This window comes from Exophiala viscosa (genome assembly GCF_022695815.1).
Source record: "Exophiala viscosa unplaced genomic scaffold EDD37scaffold_1, whole genome shotgun sequence".
Lineage (NCBI taxonomy): Eukaryota > Fungi > Ascomycota > Eurotiomycetes > Chaetothyriales > Herpotrichiellaceae > Exophiala > Exophiala viscosa.
Window position 1 is genome coordinate 3977464 of NW_026944353.1, and position 17277 is coordinate 3994740.

A 17277-nucleotide genomic window follows, 5' to 3' on the forward strand; every position below is an offset into this window, starting at 1 on the left:
TCCAGTTAAGCACTCGGTCAGAATGGAAATGTAGACATTTCGTCATCCATTAAGCACTAGTTTCAACAGAGTCGGCCCTGACAGGAGTCAACAGCGTGTTTCAGCCGATGTGGCACTCAGAGGCCAGGGCGGGAGTTGTGACTCCTGGCTCTCCAGCGGCCACCATCCAACCGCTGATGCAGTCTCTAAGACTCTCGGCTTTGCATACTACAGCTCTTGCGTGTTTAAAAAGTCGTGTTGCAATTGGCCGTTGGCTTCGCGCGTCAGCGTCACACGAAACGCTGATAACTCGATTGTCTCATAGCTTCCATCTTGGGCCTTATCCAAGAATACGACTTCGTTTAGAGGCTTCCCGGCATACATCATAGTATCAAGGTCAGTTATGCAGGAGTCATCCCAAACTGGAATGTCCTTCGTGAGAGGATTCTCTGAGGCCGGCATGTCCAGAACAAGAGCTATGCGCCAAATTTCGCCGTAGAGATGCTTTTGATCCCGGTAGAGGAGCGTGGGCACAAGCTGGAGATGAAAACCAGGTGTAGGAACCTGGAACTGAATAGGAATAACCGAAAGCATGTCCGTCCCATTGGATATCCACTTGGTAACTGCCAGACCTTGCTCCTCAGTATATGCGAGTTCCAGTGAAGAGTTGATATGTGAAGCCTTGTAGAGTGAGGTCCGGGTCTCCTCGATTTGACGCTTGACGAGCTTGTCGGCGGCTTGAATTAGTGAGACAGACACGATTTCTTGAAGGGAGTCCAGCAAGTCTGTGTCTCCTCCTGTCAATATGGTGATACCAAGTTCGAACTCTGGAACTATCATGATGATTGTTCGGTATCCGGGAAGACCGCCACCCTTTGTAACAAAAGTGACGGGGCGGTGGCTTCCGCTCAGTAGCTTATCTGTCCGGAAGATCTCCCACGGCGTGCCGTAATAAGAGTACACGCTCGTAGCGAACGAAACTGGGTTCAGCCAATTGAGTGCCGGCGTGATCCCATTGAAATGGGTCAAGACGTATCGTAGGAACTTGGACAGATCCGAGGACGTGGCGTACAGACCACCAGTGGGATTTTGGACACCTTCGTCAACATCCCAATACCAACTTATATTCTTGGGTAACACAGCCACTTCGTCGGATGGTTTCTCAAAACTCGTATGGTTCATTCCGAGAGGGTCCAAGATGGATTGCTGTATGTACTTTTCATACCGAAGACCAGTGACATTGGAGAGGACCAGGCCCAACAGCTCGAATGCGATGTTGGAGTACGTCGACTTGTAATTTGGGGCAAACAACGGATGTTTTGCGCGGATGGTTTCCAGCATTTCATCTTCGGTGCAAGGTACGTACTCCCCATAAGAGTCACACTTTGGCAGATGAGAGGTCGTGATTGGAGGAAGACCGAAGACAGAAGGGTCCTTTAGCTCGTTGACAAGATCTCCTTGTGCCCAGTCCCTTGGAATGCCACTAAGTTGACTGGCCAGGGATCTCAACGTGATGTCCTTCCAAGGTAAATCCCCAGACTGATGACCTTTCAACCCTGACACGTATTGATCGATGGTGTCGTCCAAGCTAAGGTTCCCGGCAGCATGCTGCTTGAGTATGCCGAGGACGGTGAAGACCTTGGTTATGCTTGCAATGCGGTAGCCGCTACTGCCGTTGATCTGCTCAGCTCCTGGTCGCTCAATGTCCTTCTCCGTTGCCGTATGGAAGCTGGACCAGAGCGTCGCGTCTGACGAAGTGACTTCGATCGAGTAGGAGGACTTGTCGAACTTGGCTTGACTCGCAACTTCCGAAATGGTTGACTCGATTTTGCGGAAGGCTTGCTCAAGCTCTGGACTTTCTTTACCATAATCGGGTGCTGGAAAGGCTGGAGAGTGATAGTGACAAGTGGCAGCGACGATGGAGACGAGGGTGAGCAGCACCCAAAAGGTGCATGCTCCAACTGACTGTTTCATCGCGATGGTTAAGGTAGCGGCAGCTTTCAATCCTGCTGTTTGGGTTTGTAATTGTGTCCGAGGATCTTCTTCCTTAAAAGTCGGCCTCAGGCTTCACATCTGGTGACAACCAATTCTTAGAGGCAGGAGCGTCTTTGAGGCATTAGTAAGGTTGAGCTGTAACAGGCAGTTTCATTTCCGATCAGGCAACAGCATTCGGCCGGCGTGTCAGTGGCGCAGGAGCTCAGAGGAGAATGGGAAGGACAAACCCCCTTCCAGTGCGGGTCTCCTTCTCTGTATCAATGCTTACCTGTCGAATGCTGGTGCCTGCATCTGATGCGTGTTGCGGGGTTGGAAGCTATAATGAAGATGAGGTTGGATTTAGGTACATTGACGCTCGAAGCTCTTGTACTTTCCCGTATAATAACCCACGGCGGAGCACTGAATCTACGGCGTATCTACCTAGGTAGTCTCCACTCAGAACTTCACCGCTTCGACTTCGTCACACAATTGTCCACTGTGGGCTTCTCGTGGGGTGAGGCGACTCGACGCCAATGTCCCTCGACAAGGTCAAGATTGTCACGTCACCATGTACAAGCACAACGAAAGCCTCCGTTAAAACTTCAACGACGATTTGATCCCAGCTTCAGTAGCTTCTCTTGTACCGCGATCGCAGATGCGCTTCAGCTGTTATGGGCTCGAAAAAAGGCTTTTCTCCAGGCTTCAGACACGTTGGAATACATTCAATGGTTTGTTCCAGTAGACCTTCATTGAAAAAGGCAACAGAGTATCGATCTTTGCTGGAGATGGGCGAAATTACGCGATGTAGCGTTGACGTGTACATTTTGTTTGTCCAGCGCTCTGTTTTGGTATCAGTCAGTCAGTTTGCTCTTTCTTCCATTCTGCATGGACTACACATACCCATCATGTCGCCAATGTTGACGACGAAAGCATTTTTGGTTGGCTGCACGCTGTGCCATGTTTGACTGGGCTTGTGGAAAACTTCGAGGCCGCCAACTATTGAGGACGTGTCAGCAGGTGAACATCTTTGTCTTGCATCAGGTGACCTACTGTCATCCTGCATAAGCAACGTGAGTGCACCAAAATCCGTATGTGCGCCGATGCCTCTTGACTTGTGGGCCATCTCGAGTGTGGTAGGAGGGTATCGATGCGCCCTGCACATGGAAATTGCTGACCATCCAATGTTAGCTTGCCTCAATTGCTATCCTGGACATGAATTGTTTGAGCTTACAGTCCCTGCTCCCAACGAACGCGTCAAAGAAATGCTCGTCCAAGCTCAAACTTAGTGCCATCAGCCTGAACATAGTCTTGCTCAGCGCCAGCACCTCCTCAAAATACGTCGTGAAGACTTCCCGAAACCCTGGGATAGCCTCTTCCTCCGGCCATTGATTCGGGCCTTGCAGGAAGCCCGCGTCCGCAGGGAAGTCCGGCCCAATCATGAACCCTTCCTTTTGGTCGGCAAAGGCTATTTCCAGCCTCTGTTCACCGAGCATCTCATATCCCCGAAGACATTTTGACTGACTGCGGTGAAGAGCGTTTTTCTGCGAGGTAGGCAGCCTATAGAACTCGGCGAGCTTGGCCAGTAGTAGGGCGCGGAGCTCTGCGGGCACCGTGTGGCCGGTGATTTGGAAGAAACCCGGGTTTTGGCAAGCGGAGTGAAGTTCTGCTGCTATACGGGCAGTTTGCTCTTTGTCACCCTTTATGTAGCCCGAGATGTCAATCAGTGGAATCTCGACATGCGGCATCGCCTCCGAGATAGAACCCATGATAGGTCTTCAGGATCACCTTTGCCAGATTCCAGAGTGTTTTTGGTCGGTTGTCTGGATGAGTCTCCGAGCGCAATCTTCCCGAGCCAAGATAACCAAATGTTCGAATGTCGATTCTTTCAGTAGATGTTATTTCTGGTCTTCTTCCTCTTGATTTCCTGCGAGACAGTTATGCACCACGTTAAGATGCCGAAAGGATGATCAAGTAGTGGTGTGACAGATCTTGTGGATCTCAACCCAGTTGATATTGCGAGTTGTGTGATACTCGTAGCCCAAAGTATCAAGAGCCGGGAAACTTTGGGAATGTTAGATACCGCGACCAGCAAGTGACGGCCTGGATTGGCTGCCCGAAGACTACAAGACTGGTTGTTCAGGACTCAGGAGTGAAAGCCGCTTAATGATTGCTCAGAGATAAGGATTTCCCGCCCTGAACGTCCCCAACTTCTAGACTTTCTTTAGGGGGCCTTCAGGCTCGGCATGGGCGCGGAGAAGTGCGTCCTGTGAGATAACGCTGCAACTCTCGTGGTTGACGCCAAAGCGAGTTCGTGGTGACCTTCCCACACTCCCTCTTTCAGTTTGGTTTCGAGCGAAGCTTAATAATCTATGGAAGTGTGTAGCCTCCATCGAGGATGACATCGCTACCAGTCATAAAGCTCGATGCATCACTTGCGAGGTACAGATATAGGCCTTTAACTTCTTGAACATTGCCCATACGTCCCAAGGCGGTCATGCGAACTGCCTCGTTGATGAAAGCCTCATTTGATACCATGTTGGTGTCGAAGATTCCCGGACTGACAATGTTCACTCTTGCAAATTGTCTCCATTCTCTGGCCAGACTTTTGCCGAGATGTGTGATGGCCGCTTTCGAGGCGTTGTAGACCGGCTGATCATTGGGCACGTTGACGATATGACCCGAGACACTGGACGTGATGATCAGGTTCCCTTGCCCCTGTCGCTGGAAAACCTCGCCGGCATACTTTGCACAGTAGACTGTGCCATCGACGTTGACTGCCATTTGTCTTCGGTAGTCCTCCAAGCTCAGCTGCAGCAACGGCCGAGAAAGTCCAATGCCTGCATTTGCCACAAAGACATCCAGACGTCCAAAGTGTTCGACCACTTCTGACATCGTCTGGCGTACATGGTCCGCGTTTGATACCTCAACCTGGTATGCTTTGACTTTGATCCCGTGTCGCGCGGCGAGTTCTGCACCTTTCGATACAGCTGCCTTGTTGCTGTTATACCACAATGCCAGATTTGCGCCTGCTTCCGCCATTGCCTCTGCGACAGCGAAGCCGATGCCGTCGGATGAGCCACTGATGCATACGACACGACTTTTCATGGAGAACTTTTCGAAGACGTTGGTCGGAATGATTGGCGGTTGCCTCATGGCTCGTAATAGACCACTACACTCGTCGGCTGTCATAGACATGTTGAAGAATGTGCAATACCTGAACGTCCGGAGGGCTGGTGACAAGTTTCGCAAAGAGTGCTGGGCTCAGAGTGTTCTGGTCAAGGACTTACCTGCCTGATTCTGTGGACCTCAGGAGCGGAAGCAGCTGTTTTATCAGTACTTCATGCTTGATAGTAACGAACAAGCGTGCATTTGATTACCAATTGCTTTGCGTCAATCGTGGTCAATATGAAGACGTCGTCACGGTACCGAAGGGATAGTGCTCCAGTTCTGGCACTTTTCGTTTCATTGGATGTTCTGCGGAACAAAAGATTCACATATGAGGATGTCGTTATTCCCATGCTCGGTTCTCTGAGCGCCAAGATAAAAAAGCCGGTACCGAACACCCGAGCCGACACGGCGGAGATTAGATAACGAGCTTTGCCAGCCCCCAGACTTCGCACTTGAGGCCTTCTCGACACCAGTAACCTCACGGCATATCGCATGGAACGGGCTGGTACAACACGGCGGCCCCTCAATACTTCCTGCCAGTCCTGTCGAGAACGCAAGATCCGATGTGATGCATGGGAAGGAAAAGCATGCACCGCCTGTGTGCGGGCCGGGATTCCTTGCCAGTTAGTGCGTCAGAATACGTGTAGCTTTGAACCCTCCATGATTGACGACCACAAGGCTACATCCCAAGGACCGGAGATCTGCACGGTCCCGTCGGCGTGCACCTGATGTTGACTACTCCAATGCGGCTGTTCCACTTACAGCAGCCGCACCACTAGCTACTGGCAACAACAGCAACAAGCTCCGAACAAGCCCATCGCTACGTCCGGAACCGGCGGACTCAGGCTCGAGCAGTGAGGCCTTGACCAGTTTTCTGGAACGAGGTCTTCTGTCAGCCGACTGGCAGTCTTTCGAAGTGGATGGACAAATTCGGCTGGTGTATATTGGTACGAAAACGTCTAACCTCAGCCACTTGATCCGAAACAATGAGCGACTTTCAGGAGACTACCTACATTACCCATTTCCTCCTAGCAGTATCCCGTGGAAGCCACTCACGGGCCATGCAACGGCACCGGGATTCGACGATCTGGGCAGCCTACCTACGAAACCCGTACGAGATGCCTTGGTTGATACGTACTTTCGAGATATTCACCCTGGATGCCCGGTCATCGACGAAGAGAGCTTCCGGCGGCAGTACGCGGATCCTACCGATCCGCCACCACTATTGGTTTATCAAGCCGTCCTACTTGCCGCTGCCCGTATTTGCGACCATCCTTTGGTCTCTGCGTCCCGGAAAACGGTGACTGCAACACTTTTCAGGCGCACCAAAAGCCTCTACGATATGCGACACGAGAACGATCGCCTGCATCTCATACAAGCCGCATTGTTGATGGCTTCGCACTCGGAAAATGGGGACTCCGCGGGAAGTAACGCATTCTTCTGGATTGGAGCTGCTGTACGTACGAGCTTCGGTCTTGGTATGCATCGTAGACCGGCCAGCAGACATCTACCCATCGCAGATACCGGGGTCTTCAGAACCTACCGCAAGGTGTGGTGGTCATTGGTACATGCCGAAGTATTTCTCGCCGTTGATCTTGGGCGGCCATGCATGATTCGTGCTGAAGACTTTGACGTTGGTGGACTGGAAGACGAACACTTCAAGAACGTGAATGGCTCGGCGGACCACCTGGTCAATCGAACTTACTGCACCACGCTCAATCAGTTGACCCTGCTGGCACTAGACATTCTGAAACTCTTTGGACCCAGAGGGTACGTCTCAGCTGAGCAACGAGCTACTGTTAGCAACCGTTTGGCAGCTTTTAGCTTGCATATACCACCACTTCACGACTTTTGGTCCTGCCAACTTCGGATCAACTACAACCTACTCATACTCGTCATGCACCGAGAGGATGACGCCGCAGAGACTGTTCACCTATGCTCGACGGCTGCATCAAACATTCTCACGACATTTGAGACAATGATCGCTCAGAACACCATTCGGCAAGCGTCCATGACCAGCTCCAGTGCATTGATGGCTCCAGCCATTCAATTCGGAAGAGACGCCAGCCTCGGACAAGCTGATTCTCGGCTCATGAAACTTGTCTCAGCTCATGGTCAGCTGGAAAGACTTGTTGTCGTTGCGGAGAAACTCTCCCAGGTGTGGCCCAGTGTAGCAGCTATTCATCGTCTCTGCATGACCCTCTCCTCGCGAGCCGCGCTTCTTATCAAGGACAGGGAACAACGCGAGCTCTCTGGGCCGGCCGACATGGGTCAGATTGACATTGCGTGGGAAGACTTCCTTAGGGTCGACTGGGACGCGGCACTCGAGCCAGAGTTGGGGACTGCAGAGGCTTGGATGACTTCATCTTCATGAGAACAAAGCACTCCTCACGTAGGTGATATAGTTGCGGTCGGCTTTCTGCATCTAGGACCTCGAGCACATGGATTTACTAGATTCTTGGTCTAATTACTGGTGGTTTGCATGACAGAACACTTCAAGGGTCTCTCAGCACGCGTTGAGGTGTCTCCAGGCTCGGCGTAATGTAAATCCGTCACGAACCCACACGGCCAGATTGGACAGCCTTGCCTCGGGTCATCCCTTTCTTCGCTATCGTGGAGAACGGCGCCACCGAAACTCCTTATCTCGCTACCGAGCATGTCATCACAGTACCGAGTCGTCCTCCATGACTTGACAGCACAGTGCCTGTCCTCATTTCACAATAATGTCTTGGGCTTTGGCAAGATAACTTGCTGAATACTATCTAGCAGCTCTACTCTGTATCGCTCATAGCTGAAAACGTATTTTGTATCAACCTATCACTCAAGCATTTACTATTCGTGCAACTTGCCCACTGCTTCACACCGTTAGCATACAGCCACAATACCAATTGTTCAGTGGAGCCGGAAAGAACCATTTACGACGTGTCAATTCTCCAGGATAAAAAAAATCATGTCTTCCGCCTCTACAAAGACCATGTCCATGCCATTTGGCAACGTCACGCTCAGGTCCTCCGCAGACTTGGAGACGTTGTTGGATCAAGCAAAAACCAGATTCGCAGCGAGCAACAAAGAGTCAGCTCTGCTATACGATAATGCAGTTCAATACTTGCCAGGTGGCAACACACGTTCAGCACTACACACCGCACCTTTTCCCGTTCACATCAAACAAGGCAAAGGAACGACTGTGACCACAGCAGATGGCGCTGTCTTGACCGACCTAGTCGGCGAGCTCTCGGCCGGACTGTACGGTCACTCAGACCCGTTGATCCGGTCAGTCATCCTCGAAACATTTGATACCAAAGGAATGTGTCTAGGGGCAACGACCGCCAACGAAGCCAAGCATGCTCAATTGATCTGTGAGCGCTTCAACCTCGAACGTGTGCGATTTACGAACTCCGGGACCGAAGCCAATCTGTTCGCTCTTCTGGCAGCACGAAGCTTCACCGGCCGTGACAAGGTCGTCATGTTCAACAGTGCCTACCACGGTGGCGTGCTGATGGTAATGCCTGACGGCACGATGCCGCTCAACATGGTGGACCGTGATGATAAAGTGATACTTCGATACAATGATCTCGAGGATGCCGATCGCTTCTTTGCATCTGAACAGGCCAACGACGTTGCAGCCGTCCTGGTCGAACCAATGCAAGGCGGTGGAGGCGCTCTCCCGGGTGACCACGGTTTTCTGCGTGGCTTACAACAACACGCTCATAAGGCGGGTGCGTTGTTCATCATCGACGAAGTCATGACCAGCAGACTTGCCCCAGGTGGTTTGAAAAGCACCATTCCTGGACTCAAGCCGGATCTTACAATCTTGGGTAAATATCTCGGTGGTGGGTTCGCCTTTGGTGCATTCGGTGGACGTGCAGAAGTGATGGAAACCTACGATCCTCGTAACGGTAAAAGTCTGCTTCACATGGGCACATTCAACCAGAATACCATGAGCATGAATGCCGGCTTTGCAGGACTATCCCGTATCTTCACTGCTGATGTCTGCGTCGAGTTCAACGAGACTGGAGATCGACTCCGAAAGCGTCTCAATGAGGTGTCGAGTAGTTCTAAACTAGGGTTCACGGGTTTGGGGAGTCTCATCTCGGCTCATACTACGGAGGCTGGAGTCAGGGAAGCAGAGTTGAAAAGCGGCGGTGACCACCGCGAGCTGCTCGATGTAAAGGATCTCTTTTGGTTCGAAATGCTCGAGGAAGGTTTCTGGATGGCTCGACGAGGCGCAATTGCTCTGATGCTGGGCACCCCTCAGGAAGAGTTGGATCGTTTTGTGGATGCTGTGGACCGATTCGTGAAGCGACATGAGCACGTTCTCAAGCTCGAGGTTCACGAATGATGTGATTTCGATAGTCATGACGATATAGATATACGAATGTTATGGCACATACACGAAGGAAATTTCATAGATACAACTGAAGAACAGACCAGGATCAGTGCGATGCAGTACAATTCAAATTCTGGATTGTGTACGAGAAATCAGATGCAACTGCTAACGAGACCAGTGAAGTCCTGGTCGTCCCACCCAACACAACGCTTCATCTATATCGTCACGCCTCCGTAAGTGGCAGCCCAACCACCATTCGAAGTCCATTTACTGCTTCTCCGCGCTGATCACGGCTGTTTCCGTCTCGAGCCCAGGTTGATCCTCAACGGCATTCTCAATCGACTCAATCATGTATGGTACCAAGGTGTCCTTCGCTGGGAAGATCAAGCTGAGTCCTGCATGGACGATGAACGAGACAAAGAAGGTATAATACCAGTTGAACTGGGTAATATAGCTTGCACCTCCAATGTCGACATTCGGGTTGACGTTGTAAACAAGGCCAGGTAGTGCAGGAACAATGGAGAGCAGAAGGGCAACCAGTGCGCGCCAGTTGATGCCCATGAACTCGTATCGATACCGGCCATGAGGATTATAAAGAGCAGGGATGTCGAGATGCTGCCTCTTGACCACGTAGAAATCCGCAATCAAGATACCCTGGGCGCCAAAATGTCAGTGCTTGGTCAACTTTTGGAATAGAAGGACTTACCATTGTGGGTGCCAAGAAGATTCCGAGAGAGTTTAAGAAGCTCAACAACGAACCGGCACTGTGTAGAATTTTCCATGGAACCATGACCCAGCCTCCAATGATGGTGATGAATACGGTCCCTCGAAAGATATTGAACCATTTCGGGAACAGGTTGGTCATGTCGTTGGCACCGGAGATGACGGTTGCGGACATGTTGACGCAGATTTGAGCAATGACCCATGATACACCGGCGAAGAATGCTGCAGCACGACCGGCAGGTCCGTCCCAAGAGTCCATGATGACGACAGGATCCCAGACGGTTTCTGTCAAGGGGCTCGAGATTAGTGGATGGTTCCGGCGGATTAGAGTCTCATAACTTACCATTATAAATCCTGAACGAGGCAGACGCAACCACCACACCGATGACGGCGACCCAAGTACAAATGATTGGGAAGAAAACGGCTTGAGTTACAGAGTCTTTTGGCTTGCGAAGATAGCGAGTGAAGTCCGGACTTTACAAGTATCGAGGTTAGCGGATCTCGAAACAAGAATGGGATGTGATCCTTACATGTTGACGCCTACAGTGCTCCAGGAGGCGGTACAGCTGTTCAACGACCACATGATGAGCCACGATTTCGTAGATCCTGACACAGTGGCCTTCTGGTCCCAGATATTGCCGCTTCCACCACTGTGAGTGCATGTCCAGATTGTCATCTACATCGAAGTTAGTAAAGACGCCGCGAAGATTGGTGAAGATGAGGCACTTACTCCCACAATCGTCGCCACGCACATGACACACTTGACGAAGAACAACCATCGCATCTTGTGTGGGGGAATCAACAGGATGGGGAATTGTACCGTCCAGAGCACGAAATAAGCCACCATCTCCTGAGTTGTGATGCCGGCCGAAGCGGGTATACTGTTGGGCAGGGTCCTGAACGAGGGCCAAATGGCGCGGATAACCTGGACCATCGGTCCAACAGCCAGGAAGTTCGTGATAGCATGCCAGAACAGTACCGTAATGAGGCGGACCACCACAGGACTGTAGCGCAGTGGGTATCAGTCACTTTCTGCACATAAAAGCATAGGATGGTACGTAAACAGAACTTACAATTTGGCCAAATGATAACCAAAAGATGCTCGGGCGATGATAGGGAATGGGGCATGCGTTACAGCACCGCTGTATCCGTTGAGAGTCATGGGAACACCCATGACAAATGACCCAAAGACGATGCTAAAGATTGCTTCGCGCCTAAGGTCATGATTGATAAGTGCCATCATAACACGATATGCGGGTGGGAATACCATGTCAGCCCAACAGCCAGAATCGTGCTACCAGTCTCCCAGCTCTGGATGCTGATGATATCACTGAACCAATATCCAAAGATGGTCCAAGCTGTCCATGTTCTTCGTTCGGGAGGTGTCACATCGAGATCGATATTGGACCATGTCCCTGGGGGCGCATAGCTGGATTCTTGCTTTTCAAGCACCCAGCCATCGAGACGTGTTTTTTTCTTGAGTCCATCCTTGACTCTGTTCAATCGAGCCGCCATTGTTGGTAGGTAGGTAGAAAGCCTAACCCAGCAGCCTCAGATCTCGGATCTGAAGAAGTCCCTGACAAGGTGGACAACACCATACTTATGCATGAGTAGTGATAGTTTGGCACGGCGCTAGGCGCACGAGGCCCAGACCAAGTCTGGGGAAACTCTTTGGACATGGCGGAGAACAGCGCAGGTGCCGGTGTGACGCGTTTCGATGGAATATGAAGCCGTGTTGGAATATCGGATTCCCCAAAAGTGGTCCACTTATGATAAGGTCAATGAAACTCAATGGTTTTTGATAAGGTCCAACTACTCATTGAGCAGCTTGTCTTTGGCAAGGTAGATAAGGATGAAGTTACCTCTTGAAAAGTGATTTTAAGTAGATGAGACGATCGGAACTTTAGGGAATACGAAGTTGGGGTGGGCTGGCTTTGGATGTTTGGGATAGAGTCCAGGCAAAGTCCATGGCACCAAGGATAATAATGGACTTCCAGTGTTCAGGTTGCACCAGATGCGGCTCCTCTTCGCCTGACGACATGACCGCTCCTAGATCTTGTTCAAGATTCCTAGGCGAACGTCAAGCACCACGAGATGGCAAGTATGGGTTGGCTCCTAGTCGCAAGGCAGACTCTCTTGCCTTTTCGGGAAATCCGCGGCGGCTGTCATGCTGGTTGACGACGCTTCACAGAAACTTTGATAATTCTGGATCCATCACGGCTACCGTTCCAGAGGAGTCGAAGAACAGACTTTACTGTGTCGACGGTTGTTCTCATTGCATCGAGAGCCTATCTGACTGCTGTAGCTCTTCGGGTTCAGATAGATATCGTTCCGCGTTGTTCATCCGAACATTTAGGTTTGAATGCGAGGAAGCTCATCACCTTTCTCAGTCTTCCTACCAGGTTACTACCAAGGCATCCTGCTGTCGTGTGTTGACTCGTTGCCCTGACAATGTAAAGACCGGGGCTGGGACTGAGCGATCGGTATATCCCACGGTGGAAGTGGAAGAGATAGGTGGGCGGCTTTGTCGACTTCACCACAACTGTATAACAGAGGAACAAGGCTACCACACCTGCTTCTAGATATTTTCTCTGCCTCTGCTTCTGTGCATCGTCCTCTTCCTCTTCTTCTTCCCAAGTGTCCCCTGCATCCAATCACGACCTCCACACCCACCTTTCTTGCAAATCACACTTCATGTCGCCTTCCCTTCAGGCAAAGTTTCGTTATGCACCGCATGGCTCTTGCGCCTCATAGTGGTCTGCTCCAAGTCCATCAGGGAAACTTTATTGCTTTCAACGCCTTCGGAAATCGTTTCCTGGATCTCATTGAAATGGACGGTGGGAACGAAGCCCGTGGACTGCCACGCGTAGCCGACCTTATCGTAAAGCTCGTCGACCTGTTCCAGGGAGAGGCCCTTAGTCTCATAGATGCAGAAGTACACAAAGGCCACGCAGATGCAGCAGAAGCCGCCCCAGACGAAGAAAACTTTGGAGCCGAGGTTCCTGTGACGAAGATGTGTAAGTGAAAGATCCATATGAGCAGGGTCAAGGGTCTACTTACGCATTGCCGGCACCGGGGTTAACCATGTAAGGAGTGGCATAAGCAATGGCCCAGTTGAGTAGCCAATTCGAGGCCGTGGTCATGGACAAACCCTTGGCTCGGGCCTTCAGGGGAAAGATCTCACTGGTAACGACCCAAGCGCAGGGTCCCCACGAGCACGCGAAGAAGAAGATGTAAATGCATACAAATGATACCAGCGCCTGGTTGGCTTGCTGTTCATGTGGCTTGGCTGTGCCGATGGCGGCGACCAGCATTTGTGAGATCGACATGCCGACTGCACCGAACATGAGGAGAGGTCGACGGCCCCATTTCTCGACCAGATACAAACCGGGTACCGTGGAGGCAACGTTGACGGCGCTGGTGGTCATCGAGATAATGAACGGATTGCTGATGCCCGAGTTTAGAAAGTAAGAGGTGCCGTAGTAGAAAATGAAGTTGACTCCGGTCAGCTGCTGCAGAGCTTGGAGGCCTATGCCAGTCAGGAGACGCTTCCGAATGGGCCGTCGAAAGCAAGTCATATACGAGTCGCCACCGATGGACAGTTCGTAGTTGTGGTTGGCTTGAACCTCGGCCAACTCCTCCACAATCGAAGGATGATTGACGTCAAGTCTTCGCAAACGCGAGAGCGACCGCGCCGCCTCCTCGGGCTTTCCTCGTTTGATCAAGTACCTGGGGGTTTCCGGGAGCAGGAGCATTCCGACTACCAGGATAATGGACCAGGCGAATTGAACAGCGACGGGAACGCGATAAGACCCGGTATCATTACGGTTCTTGGTGGAATTGAGGACCACGGCGGCCAGCAGGAGACCGATCGTGATGGCCCATTGATATGCTCCCACGATCGTTCCTCGTATCCATTTTGGCGCGGTTTCGGATTGATAGAGGGGAATGGTCGCGGACAACAAACCGACCCCGAGCCCAGCGAAAAACCGACCGGCGACGAACATGGGGATGGCCGTCGCGACTGTCTGCAGGATCACGCCAAAGGTGAAAACGACACAATTGAAGATCATACCCCAGCGACGGCCCATGTAGTCGGCGATAGGCGCGGAGAAGAGAGCGCCAAAAAAGGTGCCGGCCGACAATATCGAGACGATCTCGGAGCTCTGGCTGGCTGATACATCGGGCAGGTGGTCTGTGGGATTGATATAGCCTGTCGAGAAGAGTTTGCGCCAGTATGTCATGGCGAGGATGCCGCCGATCGTGCCGGTATCATACCCGAAGAGGACACCACCAAAGGAGACAAACATGCCGATAGAGATAGCTGGCGCCGTAGAGCCGGCAACTCCCTCGGGCTTCTTGAGCATGAAATCCATCATGATGCTGTTATTGACTGAATGGGATCAGGGAAACGTCAGTGGTGAAGACCTGCTTAGTCGAAAGGATTGGAGACCCTCGTTCGAGCTTCGCTGAGATTTACGAAACCATCTTTTCCAGACGTCCGGGGAGAAGAGCTCAAGAGCAGTGAGAAGAACCAGGTATCAGTAGGAGGGGAACGTAGCAAGCTTTATAGTCAGGCATCCCTTCCTCTGTGCCGCACAGAGGTCAAAATGTCAAGCTTTTCTCCAGGAGGCATCTTGTGACATCCCTCACCAGCCCCTCTCCAGCTTTGATGCGCTGACTGGAGGCCCTCGTGGAGGGCCTAGGTCGAGACCCGTGCTTAGCGCCGTGATGGTCATAGAAGTAGTAAACTCCTCGTCTATATGGTGGATGCGCAAGCCTCACTAGCCCGAAAACCGAGAGTCGGCAAAACTGTCTCTAAAGGTCAACTTATGCCGAGCACTCAAAGGCAGTGGGGCAAATCATCCCCGGACTGACTGGAGATTGTCGGAGACGGGTACGAGTGGAGCAGGTCTCATTTACCAAAGGCGGGGAATTGCTCAGACATGCACTCGTTTGTGGTGTCACCTTGGAGTGCGTGGAGGCCTAGTAGCCAGCAGCCCAATGTACCTGCAGATCCTTGACAATATCGTTTACAGGCCAACCAGTCGCTCGGCTAGACTGGAGCAAGTACTCTTCGAGCTCTTTTTGGTGATGTCGAAGGCTCAGATATCTGCCACCTGCCGCAGGTAAGCATTGTTAACATCCATGGCATGGAAATCGAACTACTCACAAAATGCCAATGGTCCAAAAGCATTGACGCGTGCCGAGTCATCTTCGTTGGTCCACGCGAGACCGCATATATCTAATGCTTGTTCTTCCGCAAACCTGAAACTACGAGGACCGAGATGTCCGCCAGTCGGACATGGGTCGTACAGTGCCAGCATGATCTCGGCCACTGCTCGATATTGTTGTGCAGCCACTTAAAACGAAAGGGTCAGAAAAAGGAGAACTCTTGGGGCTGTTTCTCATAGAGAGCTTACCATGCCAAGGTCGCAGCATCCACAAGGATGGAAATGGATTTCCTGGTTTGGCGGCCAAGCTGAACGGTTCAAAAGTGGAAGGAAGGTCGGCCTTCCACGCCATAAAGTCCGCATGGATTGATCGCCACAGCGTGTGCCTATCTTGCAGGGAGGTCTGAAGAGAAGGGTCTGGGAAACAGAAGTTGATGATTTGAGCAAGGAGGTAAGTTATGCTGTCACTGGGGTGAATTTTATGCGGACCACGCTGGAGGTGACCGTCAAATATTTGACCCATGCGGACTCCACGACGTTGGATGAGCCCAACAGTTATCTCCTCTCGGAGGTAGTTCCACGCGCCAGTCTGCAACATCCCAGGCTCTGAGAAGTCGATCGCCTCGCTTGTGGCATATGAGTATGCACCCAGAAGATGGCTTTGTATCTGAGTACCACCTATATGTAGTCTGGTTAGACGTGCGGTGGTCTGCCATCGAACTACGTACCGTTGATTATCTCATAGGAGCGGAGGAGGCAAGTCGCAGCCAGATTGCTCCCTTTAAATCTGGTATCAGGAACTTCCATTGACTGTAGAAGATCCCCGACACACGCATCATGGAAGACATTAGCGACTTCGGTGGCCGAGCCGTTGATTCTGTTCCGATGGCAGGCAGAAAAAGCGATGATGGCTTTAAACAAGATGGGCATATGCAAAGCTGTCTCTGGCACAATTGTCCCGAATGTCCGAGGAGGATCATTGAGATCATACCAAGGGGCGAGAACGGCGATGTAATGTGCGAAAAGGTTCGCGATCTCCAGGTCGACAAGGGCCTTGGTGGGATCTGAAGCGGCCAGGGATTCGATCCGATCGATGGACACTGAAGCACGTGGAGCACTGGGTGTGGGTGACTCGGGCTCGGCTGCCTCGATTTGAGGGCTGAATGTTGATGCGTGTGAGTTGACAGTACTTGTTGTTGGCGACCTTGAACCATTGACCACGAAACGGATTACTCTGCCGGGTCTAATGCATTCTCGGCTGCCCACAGCGCATCTTCTGCATACTGGACGTTGTCCATCACCTATTTGTGTGAGTTGACCCAACGTGCAAATATCAGGGAGCGGACGAATCAAGTACGTACACTTCAACTTGCGCCGAAGACATGTTGCGCTGTCACCATTGTTACGGAGAAGGCTCACCAGATGAATTTAGGGAGGGAAACTGACCAAGCTGCCCAGTAAATAGTGTCAGCAATCCATCATGACTCTTCGAGCAGTTTTACTAACAATTCGGTGGGGGAGCCTTTGGCATAGTCTGCCTTCGTCTGTTCGTCAGGACTCAAGTGGTTGCGATTCATTGAGACAAGTTTTTCATATTGCGTGTTGTGCTAGACGTGACCTGCTGAGCTCAAGGCAAGTCCAAGTCAGATGAAGAGCACTGCAGTGTTCTTCGGGCCATTTGGGGTCTTGGGGGACCCTAGAATCACGGAACAGCTCTTGGCTTCGACTTACCCCGCGGCCAGGATAGGGGGCCTACTCCAGGCTAGTTAGTGGCCACAACGCCCAAGTCGCGTCATTCTAAATTCCATTGAATAGCCGGAAAGGATGCCGCTGGAGCGGCCAAATTCGACCGCATGTCCTATCGAACTCGGGCTATGTGTGTACTACTGTTTGCCATCTCAACTGTGGCGCCCTCTGCTTATTCCTTCGCCC

General features: G+C 51.6%; 8 protein-coding genes across 8 annotated transcripts; 2 read left to right on the forward strand and 6 right to left on the reverse strand.

Annotated features, from left to right (window-relative positions):
• Positions 1 to 51: 51 nt before the first annotated feature.
• EDD37DRAFT_75807 (beta-lactamase family protein) lies at positions 52 to 2111 on the reverse strand. Its single transcript, XM_062820256.1, has one exon. It carries the CDS (start codon positions 1951 to 1953, stop codon positions 208 to 210), a length of 1746 nt encoding a protein of 581 aa, XP_062675840.1. The 5' UTR covers positions 1954 to 2111; the 3' UTR covers positions 52 to 207.
• Positions 2112 to 2578: 467 nt separating this feature from the next.
• On the reverse strand, positions 2579 to 3698 carry EDD37DRAFT_655670 (putative gibberellin 20 oxidase; the record flags this gene model as incomplete). The annotated part of the gene is made up of 4 exons (XM_062818772.1): positions 2579 to 2793; positions 2854 to 2949; positions 3004 to 3123; positions 3185 to 3698. The coding sequence occupies 4 exons, from the start codon at positions 3696 to 3698 to the stop codon at positions 2579 to 2581; spliced, it is 945 nt and encodes a 314-aa protein (XP_062675841.1).
• Positions 3699 to 4019: 321 nt separating this feature from the next.
• Positions 4020 to 5418, reverse strand: EDD37DRAFT_76106 (putative NADP-dependent mannitol dehydrogenase). The gene is made up of 2 exons (XM_062820258.1): positions 5241 to 5418; positions 4020 to 5183 (listed from the first exon to the last, which is right to left on the reverse strand). Exon 2 carries the CDS (start codon positions 5146 to 5148, stop codon positions 4321 to 4323), a length of 828 nt encoding a protein of 275 aa, XP_062675842.1. The 5' UTR covers positions 5149 to 5183; positions 5241 to 5418; the 3' UTR covers positions 4020 to 4320.
• EDD37DRAFT_645683 (fungal-specific transcription factor domain-containing protein) lies at positions 5359 to 7495 on the forward strand (the record flags this gene model as incomplete). Its single annotated transcript, XM_062817656.1, has 3 exons — positions 5359 to 5505; positions 5558 to 5721; positions 5800 to 7495. 3 exons carry the CDS (start codon positions 5359 to 5361, stop codon positions 7493 to 7495), a joined length of 2007 nt encoding a protein of 668 aa, XP_062675843.1.
• Positions 7496 to 8101: 606 nt separating this feature from the next.
• EDD37DRAFT_559394 (putative glutamate-1-semialdehyde 2,1-aminomutase) lies at positions 8102 to 9460 on the forward strand (the record flags this gene model as incomplete). The annotated part of the gene is made up of 1 exon (XM_062813790.1): positions 8102 to 9460. One exon carries the CDS (start codon positions 8102 to 8104, stop codon positions 9458 to 9460), a length of 1359 nt encoding a protein of 452 aa, XP_062675844.1.
• Positions 9461 to 9555: 95 nt separating this feature from the next.
• EDD37DRAFT_661840 (putative uracil permease) lies at positions 9556 to 11686 on the reverse strand (the record flags this gene model as incomplete). Its single annotated transcript, XM_062819144.1, has 7 exons — positions 9556 to 10102; positions 10155 to 10456; positions 10515 to 10645; positions 10702 to 10847; positions 10902 to 11175; positions 11245 to 11385; positions 11439 to 11686. The coding sequence occupies 7 exons, from the start codon at positions 11684 to 11686 to the stop codon at positions 9716 to 9718; spliced, it is 1629 nt and encodes a 542-aa protein (XP_062675845.1). The 3' UTR covers positions 9556 to 9715.
• Positions 11687 to 12808: 1122 nt separating this feature from the next.
• EDD37DRAFT_76232 (MFS transporter) lies at positions 12809 to 14853 on the reverse strand. Its single transcript, XM_062820260.1, has 2 exons — positions 13232 to 14853; positions 12809 to 13173 (listed from the first exon to the last, which is right to left on the reverse strand). Exons 1-2 carry the CDS (start codon positions 14548 to 14550, stop codon positions 12864 to 12866), a joined length of 1629 nt encoding a protein of 542 aa, XP_062675846.1. The 5' UTR covers positions 14551 to 14853; the 3' UTR covers positions 12809 to 12863.
• On the reverse strand, positions 14854 to 16978 carry EDD37DRAFT_76231 (uncharacterized protein). Its single transcript, XM_062820259.1, has 7 exons — positions 16852 to 16978; positions 16792 to 16795; positions 16707 to 16735; positions 16074 to 16646; positions 15595 to 16023; positions 15345 to 15533; positions 14854 to 15291 (listed from the first exon to the last, which is right to left on the reverse strand). Exons 1-7 carry the CDS (start codon positions 16874 to 16876, stop codon positions 15158 to 15160), a joined length of 1383 nt encoding a protein of 460 aa, XP_062675847.1. The 5' UTR covers positions 16877 to 16978; the 3' UTR covers positions 14854 to 15157.
• Between the last annotated feature and the right edge of the window lie 299 nt (positions 16979 to 17277).